Here is a 21,865-nt window from a genome sequence, read left to right on the forward strand (position 1 = left end):
AAGTTGTATTCATTTGTATTCAACAGATTTAACAAAACATGTTAAGTGCTACGCTGGCAAAGCAAAATACCACTTGTCTTAAAGGGTTAAATGAATTTGAGTGTGTGCTTAGAGCAGAGATCAGGATGTTAACGCTGAAGTATCACACACTCTTATCAAAGCTACTAATAATTTACTGAAGGAATTCTTGGAACTGTGTCTAAAACCTGATGGCATACAATGCTGCCACTGTAAGTTTCATCCCGTCGCAACTGTTCAGAAAAACATGCAAAGTTATACGATCTGTGACTAAATCAGGACTCAAATTAGTTTATCTTGAAACCACTCTGAGAAGACATCAAAGGAAACTAGTGAAATGAAATTCACTCATTCAGACGAAGATCAAATAAGATCCCAATAAAGTAATTTCAATAAATCCCATTCAAAAGACATATCAAATCTTTGCAGAATAAACATGTGAAGCACCTGCTTGGTGAATAGAAAATATATTGTGCACACTGTCAAGCCAACTGAGCTGAGGACAGACCAAAACATGCATGCACTATCTGATGACTGAACTGACGGCATTATGCAGTCTGAGGCAAGCAGAAAGGAATCTTTGCACTCATCACAAGGACTCTACTATCTCTCGGTCGGCTGGTGGACGAGAACAACAAATCATGACTGCTCAGCTTTTTAAGTCATGTCTTCTCCAAAACAGGATGTGTGAACAGTTAAGGATTAAAACATAAAAATTTGCCTTAAAGAACATTTTTCTTATTAATCCTAATCAGTAAATACAGTTTTTACAATCTTACACAACAAAGTTCAGATCATCAAGAAAGCCTTTTATTTCAGTAAAATATTAATAAAAAAATTTAAAAAAAAAAAAAAAACAGTCCTGGGACACAAACCTTTAACTCAAACTATCCATAGCATTTTTTATTAACAAGATGATGCATTTTCCTTACATAGTGTAATTTCTCAACCTTTAACTGAAACATACTCAAATCTATAAATGGCTAAAAGCATAAAACATTAGTCGACTGACAAAAAAGCATTTCTTCCCCACCATTCTGAATGCAAGGGAAACGGAATTGCAAATGTTTGCAAATGCAGTCTGTGAATGCAGCAGTCAATCATCCTGAGCATTTACAGTAGATGTTTGCCTGTTAGCACTGATAACAGTTGCTTCATTCATCTTTTCCGTTGATTTTTATGTTGCTTCACCCACCTTTTCCTGGTGTGGATACATTCAAATACATGTAAAATTCATATAAATAAAAACATTTTTAAAAATGCCTAATAAAAAGATACCCTGATACTTTGGAAGGCTGAAGTTGGTATTTTAAACTCAATTATCATTGTTTTTATCATTCATTTTAAACAAAATAACTGGTAATCAAATCAGTACCCAGTACCATTGTGATTGAATACAACTGTGGTCACAATTAGTCATATTAATATAGGAATAATAATAGGAAACAACACTTTACAAATTGTGTCATTTCAGGCACAAATTCATGTGCAGATTTCTAGGACATTGTAAGGATGCACAAGATAAAGGGATCTTGAAAAGGCCACAGAGAAGACTGGAGGGAAGATTGGAGCCATATGCTGCATCTCCTCAGGACTGCCAAAATTATCTGTGGGGGGAGACGGGAGGGAACTACAATAAAGATGATGAGGAGGAGGATAAGGATGGGAGGTAAAAGAAGGAAATTAAGATACTTCTTAGCATCTTGCTAAAGACAAAGCAAAAAAATTAGTTATGTACCTCTCATTAAAAGCGAGGAACTGTGTATAAGAGCTGTAGGTTGGTCTGTTCAGAGTACTTCCAGTAACACCGGCCTTTGGCAATTTACAGTTGAGGGTGGGACGACTGACTCACAAGAACACAATCCTCCCTGCATTTCGTCTCAGTATAAGTCTGTAAACCACAGTCACACTTCAGCTACAGCCTACCGTCTCCATGGACCCATAAACTACCTCTCGTAACACATCACAGATGCAAGTCATCTTCCCTCAACAACTGAGATTAGCAATAACAAAAACAAGATAGATATCACACTGGCAGTAGAGATTCACTCATGATACAGCATAAGCAGCATTTGGTGACTCATAGACTGGGTGGATGCAGTGCATCAGCGGCTTATGGTTTTCAGGTTAATGACAAGATGGCAGAAAAACTATTAAGAGTTATTAATTCAGAAAAAAATAACAATATGGCACTCTAAGATGTTGGCAAAACTGAGTTTGCTAAAGAGACTTGAGAAGGTATATAAATGTACAAGTAAACGAAATCACTGACACTGCATTCATCATTAATTTCATTCATTTATTTTTCACACAGCTTTTCCCATTTCAGGGTTGGGCAGGTTTAACCCAACAAATAGCAGGCAAGACACATGACACACGCTGGACTGGTCAGGCAGGCGCAGGACCTATTTTTAATAACAATATTAATACATGTACAGACACAATGATAAAGTATAAAAACCTGTAAGCGTAAGACCCGACTACATTCACTTCAGTGTCTTTCAGCTCTTTTCTTCAAGTTTTCATCCCGCAGATTTAATGTTTTGGTTCACTCACCTACCTCAAACTTCTGTTGTGTTTTGGCAGAAGCTTTTGGCAGCTAAGCTCACCTTTACCTACTCAAAGCTGCAATTTTCCTCAAGGGTCAAGTGAAACATAAACAGAACTAGAAGAATAGAAAAGATTGGGTGTTTTTCCACCACAGGAGCCGCTGGGACTATCAGAGGAGTCAACCAAATTTACAGTCACTGCAGAACTTCTTTCAAGGGCATTTTTAGCACTAAATACTTAATCCATACTTGTATTATTGTGCCCTTATGAGTGGTACTAAAAAAACTGATTGGTAAACTCAAAACAAGTACTTTAAGTTTTCTTTTTTAAAGAAATGCGTTGCAAGATAACAACAAACAGCTGACCCAACAAACAACAACCTCTTGGTTTCATCTAAAACTGTCAGTGCATCTTATCAGAAATGTTGCCAAGTTAGTCAAATACTACACAGCAATGAAAGCTGGTCTTTTTCAGTGGGCCCTGGTAGTTGTTTACTGGACTTTCCCCATAAAGTTTACAGCCAACCTGCACATATTTCTGTTTTTCATAACAAGAATTTTAATATAAACGTTCAGTTCCACAAAATCCATAAAGCCAATTAATGTGTTACAGGCAAGGTTACCATTTTTAGTGAGCTTTTAGCAAACAGAGATGCTCCAGTGCTGAGATCAGTAGTCGACAGCTAATTGTGTGACAAAAACTATGTTTACTTGCTTATGTAGTTAGCTGCACTTGGACCACAAATGGCCAGTCAAAGGGGCGGCTCACTTTACTGCCAACCAAGAACACTAATAGTTATCCTTTCCTTTTAGGACACTTGATAATTACCAAGACTGAAGAACCTCAGAAGTTGAAAGAACCAAACAGGTAATTGTTTGAGAACAGTGGTTGTAGCTCGAACCCGCTGAATGAGGAGCTGCTCCTCATTGAAAATGCATCGACAACCACAATGGATGTCAGTGTATGTTCAATAAATTACATTATAAACCGTAATAAAAACAGCAACACAAAAATGTATGTAAATATAGCAGTAAAACAGTGTCCCTGTCTGGGAAAGGCGGTCTTCATGTCTTTTTCTACTTAAGAAGGGCAAGGGCTGAATATTTTCCAAAGACAGAAAGGTCTACAAGCTGCTCAAAGAGCTCAGTGACAGGCTACGTTTGGGTTCTAGTTAGTTTTAGACTAAGAATGTGCTGCACATGTGGACACCCAGGGATTTGGGTAATATGGGACCATTTTTGCACTTGTAAAGAGGATAAATGTCAGTGTAGCTGTCACACAGCTCACTGGGAGCTAAACAAGCTCCTTTCAAACAATTTTTTTAAACAATTTTGAAAAATTTCCTGCTTCTAAGTTGTCAGATGTATGGATTATATCCTGTTGTCTCTAAAATGTGTTACCATAAACTGATTAGTGGCTATTTCACTTCAAAATGAATGTAATCCACATGTTGGCCATTTAAGAGTATAAACCACAAATCTACATACATTATTTAACCCAGGTTGAACAGTTAACGATTCATTTAACATTATAGAAAGACACAGAGCGAGGACTGCATGTGTGAGGGAGCTTTAACTGCATTCATGATTGAATTTCGGTGACTGAACACAGACGCTCATCTTGTCCCTGCCAGCCACCACTGCAGTCACTGATCTGTTCCATTGGCCTGTTCTGTCATCCTGCTTCCTATCCTGATGTAATTTACCAGATTTAGACGAGCCTGCTTACCTCATCTCTCCATCTAACACATCCATTAGTTTGACACGGTGGCATCGTTTCATCACAAACAACCGCAAAGCTGCAGGTTGAACTCTGCTAACATAAATCCACAATGTTCAGGAGCGTCCACACGGTACACATTTGTGTTCTTCCTGCTGCTCCAACAAAAGGCCATAGCACTGACAGACAGCAGCAGAGCAAGACTGGCTTGATATGACTCATTTTTGCACTTTCAGAGATCAGTATCACAGCTCTGTTTAGTGAATTAACAGCACATATTGTCATTTAATCAGTGCAATAAACTGGTAGCGTATATAGAGGTACCTTGGATACATGAAAAACTCCTGAAATCTGGCCCAGACAGCAGACACTGTGCTGTAAATACCAGGCCAAGAAAAAAAAAGCCAAACAACTTGAGGCACAAAGTCTTGGGTTAGCAAATTCCAAGCATTTTTCACTCTGCTGGAGCCACCTAGATTCACAGGGGGATACAACTGGGGCAGAACTGGGATTTCACGGTAGAGGTGGAACATAAAGAAGTCTTCTGCTTATCAGTGTCTCAAGGCAAGATGTTCTTAAGAGATGTATAAGCCAAAAGGTATGTGTTGTTGAGAGCATTCTGAACTAATAACCCAGCCAATGCCAGATGCTGCTCTGAACTCCCATCACTGAGCGATGGTGCAACTTATACCAGTAAGGCAAAGAGCTTGCTACAGGAGGCTGCAAGCTTTCTCTTGGCCAGCACAGTTTTTTACTGGATAGAGGATCTTTGGCTGAGAAAAGAGGGGCTACTGGCCAGAGGAAGAAAGCGTGGAGGGGGTGGGAACTGTGCTTTTTTTTTCCTACTTGTAAAAGGCCATTTTGCTGCCTGCTGTTACCATAACAACAAGCTACAGACCAATAGAGGTGGAGGGGTGCGTCACAAAGTTTTTCTTTGGGTTGAAAGACACCAAGCAAAGAGTGGGGGCTGCAATGGGACGATTAAAAAGTCCAAAACCGCTGGAAAAATAGGAAGCCATAGTCGAAACAGTTCCCCTGCTGGCAACCATGAGTGGTTGTTTGGTTTCTTTGCTTGTAATAGACTGCAAAAGGACATTATGCATTTTTCTCCCAACAAGAGATTAGTGACCAGTTTACAAGACCTGTGCTACTCTTATACATTGATGCTGATTTATTTATGAAAGCTGCTCAGATGCTCCACAGACAAGAAATAGGTAGAACCTGGAAACAAGTAAAATAAATCCAGTAACAATCTTTCACGTTTGGCTTTAGTTCTCAGACCCACACGATGAATCGATACAGTTTTATTAATGCAAAATAATAATAACAAAACTGTGTAAACATACCTCGTACTATCATCATATGATTAATAAGTTAAGGATTTCTTTAATATGCATGTAAAAAATACATTTACACGACAGGAGGTTACAACGTTGGGATGTTGCTGCAACAAAGCTGGAGCAAGTGCCATTCAGGTCTCAGTTACAATGTAACCGTGAACAGCTGAGCTCAGTTGTCGGCAGCAGAAAGAGTGAAAACGCCGCAGTTTGTCTTGTAAAGACAGTGGCGTTTGCAACTTACAAGAGAAAACTGCGGGGTTTCCACGCGTCGGTCCGCATTGGAGCTGTGTATAACCTCACTGTTCAATTTTTACAAGTCATCATCTGCCCAGCAGGAGAAAACTAGGCCTGTAGCTATATTGAGCACCACCCTGCAGCCCTATTTCAGATTCCATTTAAATGCGACATGTGCTCTGTGTGTGTGTGTGTGTGTGAGAGAGAGAGAGAGAGAGAGAGTGTGTGAGTGTGTGTGTGTGTGTGTGTGTGTGTGTGTGTGTGTGTGTGTGTGTGTGTGGAGCGACGGCTGAAAAAGAAACAAGCTGAAATGAATTTCAGAGCTTTTCTGTGTGTGCTTACCTGCAGATGTTCCTGAAACCGTATCGGTAATATCTGAGCCATATCTGAATGATTTCTCAACCAAAAGAATCCGAGAGAAAGGAGAGGGGAAGGGGACAACAGGAGGAATGAGGTGGTCTTCTTCTTATGCGTGCTCTAAACGCCCCAAAAGACAAAAATGATGGACTGTACTGGGTTTCCTGGGTGCCTTGTGTTGGTATCACACGAGTCCACTGACTGCTCCCATTCAGCAGCCCCCCTTTGCCAGTGCTGAATCAAAAACTCCGCACCTCCGCTAAGAAAAATAGTCCACGTTAACTATTACAGAGCCATGCCCGTTTTTCCCGGAACCTTTTGAGGATAAGGGGTTGTCCTAAAAATCTGCCCTTGATTATAATGAGTTGTGTTTTCTCATAAGAAGCCCTGTTTTTTAGTTACACTGAGCTGTCATTTCATCCCCTTGGTTGTGCAGTTTGTACCCCTCCGCCGTAACCCCCTTCCCCCTTCCTTTCCACAAACTTCGAAATCACAGCTCCAGATATTTTTGCATGATTTCCACAGATTTCCACCAATCTTTCCAAAAAGTGTAGTAGTGTATGGATAACTTGTAAATACAAAGAATGCTGACGCTGCCAAGTGTTGCAAGAAGTTGAGCCCCATCTTTGAGAATTTTATTGGATTTTCCCATCATGATCATCATCACCATCATCAGCAGCAGCAGCAGCATTGTGTAGCCTGCACAGCTGAAACATGCAGCATCCTGTAATATATAAATAATCTGAGTTTTAAACAGTGAACTCTTTGTTCATGAATTGCACTCAATACCAACATTTTCTGGCTTCATACAAAGTTAGATGAAGGCTGTGAGGGGATATTTTTGCAAATCAGGGAAAACTGAAATATTAATGTTGGCTCATTTATCAAAATTTATAGCCATAAAGACTGAATATCAGTTTATGGTTGGTCTAATTGCTTTCAAGTTAGTAGGAGGTTTGAAGACTTAATATTACACAAAAAAAACACAAGGTTTAAAAAACTTTTTTCAACACCAAGCTGTTTTTTGGGGTTTTTTTTTTTGCACATATGTATATATATATATATATATATATATATATATATATATATATATATATAGAGAGAGAGAGAGAGAGAGAGAGAGATAGATAGATAGATAGATAGATAGATAGATAGATAGATATAGATATATTTTTATATAAATATATAGATACATATACATATAGACAGATAGATAGATAGATAGATAGATAGATAGATAGATAGATAGATAGATAGATAGATAGATAGATAGATAGATAGATAGATAGATAGATTTATATGCAAATAATTTATTTACATAAAGTTTTAATTTCATCTTTACTTTTCAAAACGTTTTTGTTACCATCCCCAATTCTTGTATGTTGAAATCTTTCTCAACATCACTTAAGTTTCTATTTTCCGGCACTAATTCTGGAACCATAAAACAAATGGAATAATGTATTTTGGAGAGATGAGACAAAAGTGATGATGTTTGTCCATCATACACAGATCCACTTTGGTGAAAACTAAATGGAGAATGTCAACATAAACGTCTCATGCCAGCTTTTATGGCAGTCAAGATCGGATGATTTGGGCTTGGTCTGCAGCTTCAGCATTTCAACACTTTACAGTCATTGTCAATCATAAAGTCTTCTGTATATCAGATTATTCTGAGTCAAATGTGAGGCAGAAATTTGTTCATTAAGACAGTGATCCCAAGCAGCAAAAACTCTGGAGGAACAGTGTTGATAAACATAAGCATCCAGGTATTGTGAAGGTCACTATCCAGAACTGACCTTGTTGGAAATACAATTAATACAGATATTAACCCTTTCATGCGTAGTGGCTCTATAGTGGACACCTAAAAGCTTTTTTCTTGCATATTCATGAATGAGGATGGTATATTTACAAATAAACCAATTCAGTGGATGTTAGTGAGTCATCCAATAAGTTTCCACTCACTGGCGTATAAATAAATATATGATATAACTGAGCATAATGTAATTACGCAAGTTTGCCTTTGCAATAAATAGGAAAAGAAAATTATTTAAAACATATTTTATCGAAGACTTGCATAATATGATAATGATTATATATTATTTTATGAATATTTTATAGAATACATTAAAAGAAATCATAAATCATGATAATTCTAAATATCACTAATAAACAAAAAAAAAGTAACATTACATGCTAAAGAGGAAAAATAATGCATTTAAAAAAATGTTGCATTGTTTTTTTATCAAAAATGGTGCCAAAGGTTGCTATTCAAAAATCTATTGAATCACATGATGCGGTCAGTTTTTGATAAATTGGTAGGTTATAGGTAAATAATGACACTCTGTGTAACATGTTGTGCTGTTTGTTATCTGAGTTTACATTCACCTCATTTTTAGATTTTATGAGGATAATGTGATTATTTAAAATTATATAATGATATGTTAAACCTTATAATAACCTTACAAGAACTATTTAAATAGCTTACACCCCAGTATATTGATACTTGTATTTGTTAGTTGTAAATCATGTTGGTAGTCAGTATCCATTCTGATAATGTGATTGAGATTTTCCTAGTTTGAGTTCAACAAGTTAACAGCTCTAAAACCGCATAGAAATCTAAATAAAACATGTTTTCAGCTTAAAAAAGGGTGACATATTTACAAAGGGTTTTTAATGCTCAAAAAATATTGGATGGAATTATATAGAGCTGACTATCACTGGTTCAGCCTCACACGTTTGGTCATTAGTAGTCATTCAAGCTACAACATGCCCTACACCCACCTGCCACATAAAACTGACTCCAGGAAGTTATTTAGTACTCATTTACACCTCCAGCTCATGCAAATACTACATCTGCAGTCACACAAGCTTTTGCCTGCACTAAACTCCATTATTATGAACAGGTAACTTAAAGCTTTTTACTATAAAGGCAGAAATAGCCGGAATATCATTTAATTTCAAAGATTAATTTAGTACAAACCAATTAAATGCTGGGAGTTGTTACTTGTTATGTAAGATTGTTCAAATGTTAAGATAACTAAATAATGTTTATAGCTTCTCCATGTCATTTTCCAGGACCAACTTATATGTTTGATCACAGAAAAGATGGTTTTACCCTGATAGGATAGAAAAAAGAAACAGAGTTTTGTCAGCAGCTACAAGGAGGTAGCTCACACACACATGCATGCACATACACACAGACAGGTCTTAGTGACCCCCATTAATGAGGATATATAACAAGCGGAGATCTGGTGTAGGTGGGAAGTTGAGTTTATTTAAAAATAAAACTAGTAAAAAGTTACTTTTGTAATAGTATTCACAGTACTCCTCCAAATGAACCACACACACAGCAGAAACAACTTTGGTGAGTTGTGGGCTGAAATAGCTAATGGTCAACAACAGTGAACAGAGAAACTATGGCAAAGTTTAATTCAGATGTAAACTCATTTGGTCTGCATTTTTCTACAAGATACCACCAAAAACCTAAAATATAATAACAAAAATCATCCAAAAGAACCATGTGAATGATGCATATTTGTATTTAAAAGAAATGAAGAATTCATACAGATGTGTATTTGGGGTAGATAATAAAACACTTTAAATAAGAAGGAAGGTCAAAGCAATAGAGAGGATTAGCTGGGAATCTTGTGAGGTGCATATCTGTCATATCAGTAAAAAGTGTAATGTTTGTGTTTAGGGAAGTCATTCAAACTGATAGATCTGACAGAGTGGACATCATTGCATCATTAAAGGCCAATCTGACTACATGACTGTTCTAGTAACAAGGTGACACAATGTCCATTTTACACGAAAAATGCAAACTCACACATTATTCCATAAAATGATGACACCACTCAAAAGAGAAAATAACCCTTCATCAACCTAAAACTGATGCCCAATGTTACAATGCTGGCGTATCACGCAGCAACTGTGTTCCACAGAGGATGTTTATGGTCTCTGTTTTCACTACAGTGGGTTTCATAGAGGTGTGACTGCACCTCTGTGAGAGACACACTGTAAGTCCACAGTATTTCTTTTGGTTTGTACCTTCAGCTTCACAAGCAACGTTAACATAACATAGTGTGTAGTTTTAAGGGCGTACAGGGTGAGTTAAGTGTGCTGTGTGCTTGGCCTGGCTCCTGCTGTCAATCAGAAGCAGCTGGTTATTCTTGTGATACGAAATCATCTCGTCGAGACTGCTGAAAATCTAAGAGAGGAAGGAAGGGAAAGAGGGAAGAGGAATTAAACTTAGAGTCTGAAACTGTCATTAAGTTTTGTTCCCTCCAGAATCCTGCTCCGTTTGTCTTTTTCTGTCTCATCCTTGTTTTTCCAAATAGTGCACTTCTTAATAGCCCCCACCTCTTCGTTGTTCTTGCCCTCCTTTCCCAGGGCGTAGCCCTGCGTGTCCTCCATGAAGCGGATAGGGATATTGTACACCTTCTGTTGGTAGAGCACAGCAAGGGTGTATGGCTGGCGGGTGCTTTGGGCAGAACTGTGCCGGATAAGGAAGGCCCCATCCTACAAAACGGAGAGAAGAGCAGAAAACAACTGAATCAAAACCTGTTTAAAATAAACAGTCCCGATCAGCTGTTCATTTCACCATGAATCAAAACATGAAACTATTTTAGTTCACCTTGTTGACTCTCTCTAAGAGATCCTCAGCCTTCTTTCTGTCGCAGTGTCCAGCAAACCACTCTTTGTCCTGCAGGATGTGACACACAGCAAACACATGATAACAACACATTTCCTAAAACTCTAAAGAAAAAGTTGCATTCTGCTACTCAGACACATTTATTTATTCTCTGAGGGAATTTATGCCATTTTTGCTCTAACTAACTGTGATCTCAGTCCAGGTTTTAAAGACTTTCTCCATCTAAATAAAATAATCTCTTCTCGTTTAGCAGTTTTACACTTCTTCCTCGTACATGAAAGCTTATAAATGTTTCACCTTGCATTTAAATGTACAGGACACAAGTTAGTTATGAAACCTGTTGCTTTCCAGTTGTTTACTTGCTCAGGTTACTCAGATGCATGAAGATACTTAGTAGTAGTGACTGAAAATGCTATAACATGCATTTTCACTGCTGTACCAAACCAAATATGTTACTTATAGATATTTCTTATTCTCGGAGACAAGAGCATAAGTATCTACTTTCTTTTTGGCCATTTTAAGTGCATATTAGTGGCACACTTCCACTTTGGAAAACAATGTAGAAGTAGTTATTCATCAAACATAACACGAAATAATTTTTTTTTCTGCAAGCAAAGCTGAAAATCCAACACACATTAAGTGATGTTCTGTATAGTTTCAACAAAACAACTCGCAGATTTCAAATAGCTTTCACATTTTACACGTTTCCTGCACAGTCAGAAACAGTATCTTCAACAAAAACTCAGGACACTTTCTAAAGTTACCCATTCTGCTGTGATTGGTCAGCAAAGGAGGCCTGATCAGACCTGTCCTACATTCCTGCATCTGCTGTATCAATGACAGCATTAGTCACAAACATCTTCAAAAAGAAAAACTTATAAATACTTTTTCTCAATGTAGACCAGATGTGACACTTATAACCCTAAAACATATAAATGTCACATTTAATTAAGTTTTGAAAGCGATGGAAGGCAACGGTTTGGGGCACATGAATCACAGCTTTTGGTCAATTTTGCATGAGTTGTATAAGTTGTGTATGTCATTAACAGCTATTCAGATTTATTAATGCTAATTGTGGTTGTTCTTGAATGCCGTACCTCATTTCCTGGTTGTTTGCTCACCCTCATGCCTCCTTAAAACAGAGGGAAAGTTTATATTTTGCAGTACAATGCCACTATTAAAGCTACTGCTATCACATTGAGATGTCTTTAAAAAAAAAACAGCTGATTATAATCTTAGTAAAAATGTGATTTTACCTGCTGGCTTGTCTGCCACAGGAGGATTTGGAGGACTGAAATAAAAAAATAAATAAATAAAACATAAACATAAATACTGAGCACTGACTTTTATTCTGACATTTGCATTCACTTAAAAATGAAGACTACACTAAAACCAAACAAATCTCCTCATTGACTCTTCTCTTACCAGGGTTTGGCTTCTTTTAGGATTACTGGAAGAGGAGGCTTCAAACCAGTTGGAGGGGGGAGTTTGGTGGGAAAGGTAACACGTCTTTCTTCGACTGAAAGAGCTTTAAAGAAGTGACGTATGCACATCCCATTATAATGAACTTAACAACTTCTTTTAGATGACGTTGGATGCTTTTCTTTTACTAACAATGAAGATAAAGGCCTCACCTGTTTTTATCTCATTCATGGGAGGAAACATTGAATTCTGAAAGAGAGTAAATAGTTGTTGTTCTGATGTGTTTGAATTGAGTGAAAAGTTCATTTTTCTTCTTTTGCCAGCACTTTTTTTCCAACTAGGAGGGAGTTTGAGGAAACAAGTAATGCACACTCACAGACTTGGCTCTGGGGACTGGAGGCTTCATCCTGCAGACAGACATGAAAAGAATAATTAGAATAACAGTAAAACATTACTAAACTGACATCATGTGGATTTGAGGGGTACATTAAACGGTAATGGCATGTTAGTAAATGTCATCATCTGATTAGAAAGACAGACAAAAGCTGCTTTGACTCAATATGAGGTTCATTTACATGCTTAGGGAAGCAGGTGCTGTCATTGGAGAAGGAGGCATCCTCGACCTGCATGGGCCTGAACAAGCTGAAAACAGGAAGAAATTAAATACATTTTTCTTTTTTTAAATTCACAATTTCCATTAACTTGACATGAGATCTCATCCCTTTTCACAAAACTGAAGTAGATTCAGTTTTTGGAGAGATCATGTAACACTGCTGTGCAAACTTGCCATCAAAGCCATAGGTTTAGTTTCTGTTAAATGTGGTGAAGCCTACCTGCTTCTGGCTCTAAGTACAGATCATCAGTATCTTCCTGAAGTAAAACAAAAAAGACAAAAATATAACATGTGCAGGAATGGTATTAACGTCTCTAGGCAGACACCTAAAAATGTTAAGCATTTTAATGTGAGATTTCAGCTTTGTTACAGGTGTCCGAACGAGCTGGTTTGCACTTTATATTCAGGTTTGTGTGGGTGTGTATAATTGCATTTATGGACTATATGTAGCAGCACATAATGGTGCCTTTACAAGGCCCTTCAACAATGGCCTCCATTGGGTTCATTGTTTCAAGTGCTTCCTTGCACCTCCTACACAAGAATAAGAATCTCGCAGGAAAAAAAATCTGCACTTTTTAAAGTCCTATTAAATGTTACTCTGTCGAAGTATTACATGAATACTGAAAAATCAGACAACTGTCCTAATATTACTCTTTTAAAATGTACATTGTAACTTTCTAATCACAAAAAACTTTGTGTAACATCAATTGCAAATTCGGACCCCTTGGACCAATGCAACAAGATTGTCCCTTTATAGTCTGATAATCTGAACGCATGTGTAGTGAGATCGCTACACATGTTTAATCATCCAATTTTCTGTAGTACCACTTGTCTTACAAATATTTTGTAAAAAGCAACATCTCTATTGATGGAAAATTGATAGGTTAATCTTACCTGTTCATGTGGATCCAAATATACATCTGAAATACAGAAAGGAAACACTTTTTGTGATCTGTTATTATGATGAACAAGTGCACTTTTTTTCCATAATCATTGTTTGTGTGCCGTACTTTCACAAAAACACAAGAATCGGACAAAATAAAGATACATTTCAATCAAAGACTGATCCATATCTTGTTTTAGGATTAAGTGGTGCTTAACCTTTTGATGCATTGTGTCCACTGCAGTGGACACCAATTTAAAGGCTCTTTTCTTATATATTCATAAGTGAGGTTGGTATATATGCAATTTTGCCATTCAGTGGATATTAGGAGAGTTACCCAATACACTGCCACATACTAAAAAACAATAAATAAATAAATATATATACAGTACACAGGTATACAGTTACCAACTTTACCTCAGTAATAAACAGAACAAGAAAATGATAGTAATAAATTTTTATAGAATATTTCCATGATATCAATATGACAATATATTATTTTATAATATTTCTATGGAAAATATTTTTTAAAAGTTTAATAATACCAAGGACAAAGAAAAGTGTCTTTGTACTTGTCTGTACAAGCAAATATTGCATGTGAAAAAAATGAGGGATTGATTTTTAATAATTTGTGCACCACAGAGATAAAGGAGTGATTCAGCCTAATCATGTTAAATCAAGTTGTAGCTCAGAGGTACCCCAGTAGGTGGCACTATTCTCCTTGTTTTAGTCACAGAGACAAGTACACACTGCGACTTGTCAGGTGTTATTGTATATATATATATATATATATATATATATATATATATATATATATATATATATATATATATATATATATATATATATATATGTATATGTGTGTGTGTGTGTGTGTGTGTGTGTGTGTGTGTGTGTGTGTGTGTGTGTGTGTGTGTGTGTGTGTGTGTGTGTGTATATGTCCTGAGAGGGTTTTAGCAAGTTGCTGGGTTCAGGAACTCAGGATTTATCAAACGCTGATATGTGATGAGTTTCTGTGAGAAGCATTTAAACCACTGTGTTTGGGAATATGTGTGTTTTTTCAGTCATTTTGTTAGAGTTATCTTTGTATTGACAGTCTTAATTGTGATGCTGAAATTTAATTCGGCACCTTCCTCAATGGGTGCAGGGACCGGAGCAGGGCGGACTACTGGTGGCGGCATCTTCTTCTTTCCAGGCTTCTCATTTCTGTCAATCTCAGGTGCTGGCAGGGCAAAGGATACATTTATGTCACATCAAAACCAGAGAGCTGAAAGATTAAGAAGGGGAAATAACATATCAAAGTTAGGGAAAAGAGCAAATGATTATGTTTTACGTTTTTTGGTATTGTTGTCATGGTGGAACTCCTCACGCTGCTGAAGTTTCTGAAAGACACAGGTGAGATATATCAATTAAAACCAATTAAATATCTTAAAACATCTTAAAACTGTCAGAGATCCATAAAGATAGACTTCCAGGTATTGCTGTTACCGAAGATTTGCTTGGTCGGGGTGGTGGAGGAGCTGCCTGCCTCTGTGGAACAGCAGGATTGGAGGTCCTCTCTGAAATAAATGACATGTTAGGGAATAAGAAAAGCTTTAACAGTGAACTATACTGACTTTGGGTTGCAGTGGTTTCTTACCCAGATAAATGTTCTCCTGCACTTGTCTCTGTGGAACTTTCACAGGTGTACGCTCACATGGAGGCACTTCATACATGTCACCATCTTCATCGTCCTGCCGCCAGACAATATGAAAAGATGAATGTATCATTTTTTACCAAATTTACACCCGCATTTATGTTGTCAAGACATGAGTTGTTAACTTCCCCCATTTTTTTAACCTACAGACACTCAAAACAACAGTTAGGTGAACAGTGCTGGGTTGTGAGAAATGAACTGAAAGACTTACAAACTCATCCTGTGGCCACTCAAACCCTGTATTGTTATCTGAAACAGAAATGCACAAACAGACATACATGAGTACATGAACAAGGGGAATGAAGTAGGATTTATCTTGTTTGAAGTTTAACCTCACCAGTCCTTCTTGGAGGAGCTGGAGGTCCACTGTGTCTGTAAGACAGATGAGACATGAAGTAAGGCTCTAAGAGTTCGAGCTGCAGCAGATATACTTTGGCTGTTATGTGCAGATCATTATACTTACAGGTTCTTCAGTTTTCCAAAGAAGCTCTGAAAAAAAAAGCAGACACCTGATTAGGTGCATGCAGCTTGGACTGCCAGGACATCCTTGTAAAAGAGATTTGCTGTCTCACTGGATTATCTTCCTGGTTGAATAAAGATTTCTTACTACTATGAGATTTAAAGAGATGTGAGGCTGAGAGACGGAACATCCTGGCTTATTTATCTCTGTGATGTAGCTGCTCCTACACTGCATATTTGGTTAATAATCATTTACTTTTAGTTATCTACCAGCTTCTTTTATTAGGATGAGTCAGTAGTTAGTCTTTGAGGAAGCTAATAAAATAATCACAACAGGACTTTGTTTGGGGCAGGTGTGCATCTACAATAGAAAACCCTTGATAAATGATTTCTACCATTCCTTTTTATCTCAACACAGTATACTATTATTAGTAAAATGTGGTTTAAAATATATTATTGAAATGTAAGGAAAATAAATTCAATTAATTTAACCCTTTATAAGGCACTTAATGAAATAGCTTGAAATTAGAAATTTTAACCTAAAATTGTCCTTCTGGTATGTACCAAGACATTCATTCTGTTGTTACATGAACAAAAAAGTAGTTTCATGCTGAATATGGAAGAAAACAAAGTGATCAAAAAAAGTAACTTGCCCCATAAAGGAAAAATTCATTATTTTTAGAAAGTAAATTTACACTGTTCAGTTTTGTTGTCCAGGTTTATTTGTCCAGTTCTACATTAGAAACTTCGCAAGCACTAATATCAGTATACAAAATCTTTGATGTATCCCCGGACCTGGCTTACATTAAATTTGAGTCAGGTCTGTTGGAGCAGGGATACATGGAAAACCTGCAGGATTGTGGCCCTTGGGAAATGACCCTGGCTTAAAGTTATGCATAATTTTCTAAGATATTTTTGTGACAATAATGTTCTACATTTTTTAACATATACATTTTCTTGTAGTCTGTATTATTAAGAAGTCAGAGAATTTTCTCCACCTACACAGTTCTGTGGGTGGAAAGAACGTGTTTCTTTTTTTACCTCTGTGTAACTTCAAATCAGCACTGCTGTACTTTGGTAGATTTTATTCATTGGCACTCCCTGATGAAAGTTAATTCAGCATTTGTTTTGCATCCTGTCTCTTTTCTGAACTTTTGTACTCTTGTTCTATCTCTTGCTCTCGTGCTTTTTTTTTCTTTTCTTTTTTCCTGTCAATAACATCCTCTGGGGTTTACTGGACCAGCCATGGTGCGTATTATGCAAAATGTGCAGAATTTTAATATCTAGTTGCACCTAGCTGTCAAGTGATGCTCCGGGATGGAAAGCACAGTTTTGAAGTGCAGTTTCTCAGGGCTGGGATGAAGAGGGATTAATATAGTTCCAGGAATGTGCATAATTAGTATCAGTGTCATCAAAACAATACACAGTACAGTTTAACCCTTTAAAGCCTTAAACCTTAGATCAACTGGGCAGAAAAGTTTAAATCTTTTATTGTGAAGTCTTATTTGTGGCACTTTAACAAATTCTTTAAAATATATATATATATATTTTTTGGTATTTTTACTTTTTTTTTTTATCATGTAATTGGTCTAAGTTATTATAGTATCATCTGCTTTCTGGTATCCACCAGGGGGCAGGAGACCACAACTATGTGGTATACATCAGGGTTTTATGTAAAGTTTCTGTCATAAAGTTATGCAAAATGTCTTAAAAACGAAATGCATCGAATACGATCCATTTGGCTTCATATAGTGAATGGTAAATACCTATGTAGTATTATTTTAAACTAACACTGCCAGACAAAGGCTGAGCATTAGAACCTTTCCCATCACATCTGATGTAGTGAAGCACAACTGTAAAGTTGCAAAGATTAAAGAAACTTGAAGGATCTTGAATTTGTACATAAGTTCTGTTCTTCTTGTTTTTAAGGTTGGGATCTTACATGTGTGATAGAATTACTCTTCTTTGACATGCATTAGTTTATTTATGGAGATTAAATGTTAAATGACTGAAATTATGTTTCTTAACTATTTTTCCTTTACCTTCACAATAAATGTTTTCTTTTAAACAATAGTGCTCATGAGCTATGTCAGTAGAATCACATGAAAGTTTATCTGCAGTGTTTGATGTAAAGGAGGTGAGCAGCAGTTGTTTAACACACACCGAGTAAAATCAGGAAGTAGCAATTTTCCCACAGCACCAGAGGGTGGTACAGGAAGTAATGGTATAAAACACATGTTAGAGAGGACTGGAAAGGTAGAGAGGAAGGGATTGTTTTTGTGTGAGTCATAGCATGGCAGAAAACAGTTGCCTTACTGTTGTTACATGAGGAGCAGGTGATAAAAGAGAACTACATTACCTACACTGTAAAAGCTTGTTTAGAAAGTTGGGTGAACTTCATTGCATTAGTCAGATAATTTCTTAACATAGGTTACTTCAGATCTGTCAGATATTTTCTACTTACCAACATGAGTTATTTCCAGTTTAAAGACATGAGTAGACCTGAATAGCTACCCTAATTTGTGCAATTTAATATTCTGCTTTGTGTTACCATCTTAATTTAGGTTCACACAACATCCAAAACTCTTAGTTAAGTTTATTAAAAATGTTTTGCAGCTGGTTGCTTTCCTTTTTTTAAGTGCACTTAACTTGTTTTACAGTGTGTCTGAAATTTCTGACATTTTCTTCATTAGGTTATTTTTTAAAAAAAAGTATATTTTATGTTGAATTTAGTTACAGCAGCATTGTTGAATGCTTCTTATTGTAACTTCTCTCTTATGTGAAGTTTCAGAAAGTGTGGGCGGCAAGAAGCAGGAAAAAGGAAAAAGAGATCCAAAATTAAATCTGATGCAAACAAGGATCAGACATGTGGTATTCAAATGTTTCACTATTCATACAATAGAAATAGTGTTTCTGATGTAGCACATATATTTGTAATAAACTGCCATTAGCTAAGTTGGCTGCAGTGAAAGAATACGGAGAGTATTTGAGGGCTGAACCAGTTAGGTTAATGTTGTACAAATAATTCTCTCAACCACAAATCATTTGATCTGCTTCTGTTTTCTAATAGACAAGAACAAGCTGGAATCATTGCATTTGGAAAATCAGTCACAAAAGTTTCATTATGTGCTTGAGAGTGAAATTATGACATTTATACCAGCACCAAAGAGTTTTTTCTGTCTGAAATATTAAGTTCTCCCTCATCGTAACACATGGTCATGGTTACTGTAAAACAGACTGAAAACAAAGGGAAGTGAAAGCCACACTTTTGCTCGTAAAAATAGCTGTAGACTATTTTATGAATATTGAGATCTGAAAAAATTCCCTATTTAGTCAACCTCAGATAATTATGCTTGTCTTTTTTTATTCCAGACTTCCTGTGTATTTGAATTCACCACATCTCTCAAAATGTTCAAATTTACCACAAAGAAAAATCATCCAACTGAAAACAAAACTCTTGTTAGATTCTATATTAAACCCCAAACTATTCAACAAAACCTCATTTATCAAAATAGTTAAAGAACAATCTTATCTGACCTTGTACAAACTGATTTATCAGAGTCAGATAAATATTTGTTATGACGTCAGCCTGATATATATTGGATTTTTGTGTGTGTGTGTGTGTGTGTGTGTGTGTGTGTGTGTGTGTGTGTGTGTGTGTGTGTGTGTGTATGTGTGTGTAGCTTCTCCTAAACAATTGCTTTAGCGATATATTCACCATCATGTTGTTCCCCCTGCACCCTGACGTAATGCTTTTAATGTTAGGTGCAAATCACTTTGGTTGGTCTTGTACATTAAATGTCAAATACAAATAAACTTGCCTTGCCTCATTCAGAACTTCAAAACAACTGCTCAAATGAAGGTAACTACATGGATTCAGCAACACCTTCTCACTTCTTCCTCTGTCCACCCAAAGTTAACAGAGTGTCAAAACCAGAATTAGATAAAAAAGTAAACATTTACTTTACCATTGTCATGATTTTGGGGTCGTGTCTTGTTGCTCAGGTCATGAGGAAACCTATTTGTTTCAGTCCTCGGATGCAAATGGTTTTGAAGATTGAAATCCTGCGATACAGTGAGAATGTGAAGCAGCTCTCACTGGCCAAATTTGCATTTCCTACCTGTGTTTGACAGACAAACTGTCTCACCTGCTTTTGAACTGCCTTCCTCTAACTGAACTGGTACGCAGCAGAATCATGGCTTAAAGCCCCCTAATGGCCGTGTAAAGAATAAAGTTTCATCTAACTTGTGCAGATCATTACAGCAGCTTGTTTTGCATTGTAAACTGCTTTTAATGTGATGAAACAGAACTAAATGTGTCACTGAGTCAACATTAGGAAAAGGTTTGGCATTACAGCCTTGCAATCCTCATTATGTCTACAAAACACACACAGTTACCAGTTTACCACACCTAATCACAACTAAATACAACATGCAGCCTCTAAAGTGCCACATCAACTCCTCACCAAAGAAAAAGATGCATTTTATTGGAGCTCTTGGGTTAGACTGTTGTGTCAACTCAGATTTTCAATATCTCTAATGCAATGCATCCTTAGTCAATTATTTTTTCGGGTTCTTTACGTCAGAATTTAGTCTGACTTCTAAAATATATTTTGTTTTATAAAAGAGATTGTGACTGAAATTGACATACTACAAATAATGTTGGCCAGATTATTATATTATTATATTCATTTTACTAAAAAAAAAAAAAGTTTTTTATATATACATATATATATATATATATATATATATATATATATATATATATATATATATATATATATATATATATATATATATATATATATATATATATATATATATATATATATATATGTATACATTAAGGCTGCAAACCAAATGTCCTAACCTTAGAAAATAAAAAATAAAAAGTACAGGAATGCTGTGCCACATTGTGGGCATTATGATGAGGATTAACAGTCTGTCATGGGAAAATATGCTCATCTGTAAAAGTAAGATTCACACTTTCAAAGTGTAAGCTCTACTGAATATTTTATTTTTACATAAATGCAGCTGATGTCAAGGAACCACCAGAGCTCACAATGTGTTCATCACCCATAGTCCAGCCTATTGATAGTGTACAAATAACAGACGGACTGGGGACGAACTAGTGAATGTCAGAACCCACCAAGAAACATCCATATATAAAGAAAAAAACTGATTGTTTTCGGAGTTTCTACAAGGACCAGGGTTTTAAAGCACTGCTCTAGAAGAACAAGGAAAGCATACGCTAAACTGTAGAGTCATGGATGGGGGTTTACAACACCAGACTGCAATAAATGTTTGGGCTGTGCAAATTTCTACCACTGTCCAAACTGTAGTAGTAGGATATTCAATACTGAATGAGACAGTACACTAAATTTGCAACCAAGTTGTTGGGTTAAGATCTGGAATTACCAACTCTGGACCTCTTGAACACGTGTCCAGCAAGATTTTTCCATGTTTCCTTGCGACAACACACCTGGCCCAGAAGCTGAATTTTACAACAAGCTTTGGGAGAACCACCTCATTTGAAGCAGGCGTGTTGCAGCAGGGAAATATCTAAAACCTTCAGGACACTAATCCAAGAAGTCTGGGAAGGAAAATTTCTAAGAACCTGCAGACTTGAAGTTCCAATTAGACTGAGCTAAACATCTGATAATCCACCTTAAGAAGGCAGCAGACTGTCTGGTACAAGAAATAAGTTTGAGGAGAAAGAAACACCGAAAAGAAGCTAAATCTTTTATTGTCATAGTGTTTATTGATCAAAAGGACTACTATCAAAATTGGTAATATGACAAAAAAAGAATAAATTATTAAGACATATTACACAGATGTAAATAAACATATTCAAATTTCTGCAAAACAGTGTAAAATGTCCATAAATATCATCAAGCACAAAAGATCTGGAGTTAGGAGTTTG

The 21,865-nt window shown here is 36.5% G+C and overlaps 2 protein-coding genes across 5 annotated transcripts in view; both read right to left on the reverse strand.

The window, feature by feature from the left end:
• The window catches only part of cltcl1 (clathrin, heavy chain-like 1), a 28,055-nt gene extending 21,652 nt beyond the window's left edge, over window positions 1–6,403 (reverse strand). For all 4 annotated transcript variants that reach the window (XR_013771537.1, XM_079251134.1, XM_079251133.1 and 1 more), the window contains exon 1: window positions 6,204–6,403. Coding sequence is in view for 3 of the 4 variants with exons in the window: in XM_079251134.1 (XP_079107260.1) it covers window positions 6,204–6,245 (42 nt within the window). In the remaining variant the exon portion in view is untranslated. The remainder of the gene's footprint in view (window positions 1–6,203) is intronic.
• A 3,905-nt stretch (window positions 6,404–10,308) lies between these two features.
• On the reverse strand, window positions 10,309–17,189 carry LOC306764443 (uncharacterized protein; the record flags this gene model as incomplete). The annotated part of the gene is made up of 16 exons (XM_079251617.1): window positions 10,309–10,425; window positions 10,578–10,736; window positions 10,852–10,920; window positions 11,967–12,001; window positions 12,126–12,160; window positions 12,295–12,397; window positions 13,125–13,161; window positions 13,799–13,824; window positions 14,917–15,009; window positions 15,121–15,169; window positions 15,276–15,346; window positions 15,427–15,520; window positions 15,695–15,732; window positions 15,821–15,855; window positions 15,947–15,972; window positions 17,178–17,189. The coding sequence occupies 16 exons, from the start codon at window positions 17,187–17,189 to the stop codon at window positions 10,309–10,311; spliced, it is 999 nt and encodes a 332-aa protein (XP_079107743.1).
• Window positions 17,190–21,865: the final 4,676 nt, after the last annotated feature.

This window comes from Telmatherina bonti (assembly GCF_933228915.1).
Source record: "Telmatherina bonti genome assembly, chromosome: 13".
NCBI classification, from domain to species: domain Eukaryota; kingdom Metazoa; phylum Chordata; class Actinopteri; order Atheriniformes; family Telmatherinidae; genus Telmatherina; species Telmatherina bonti.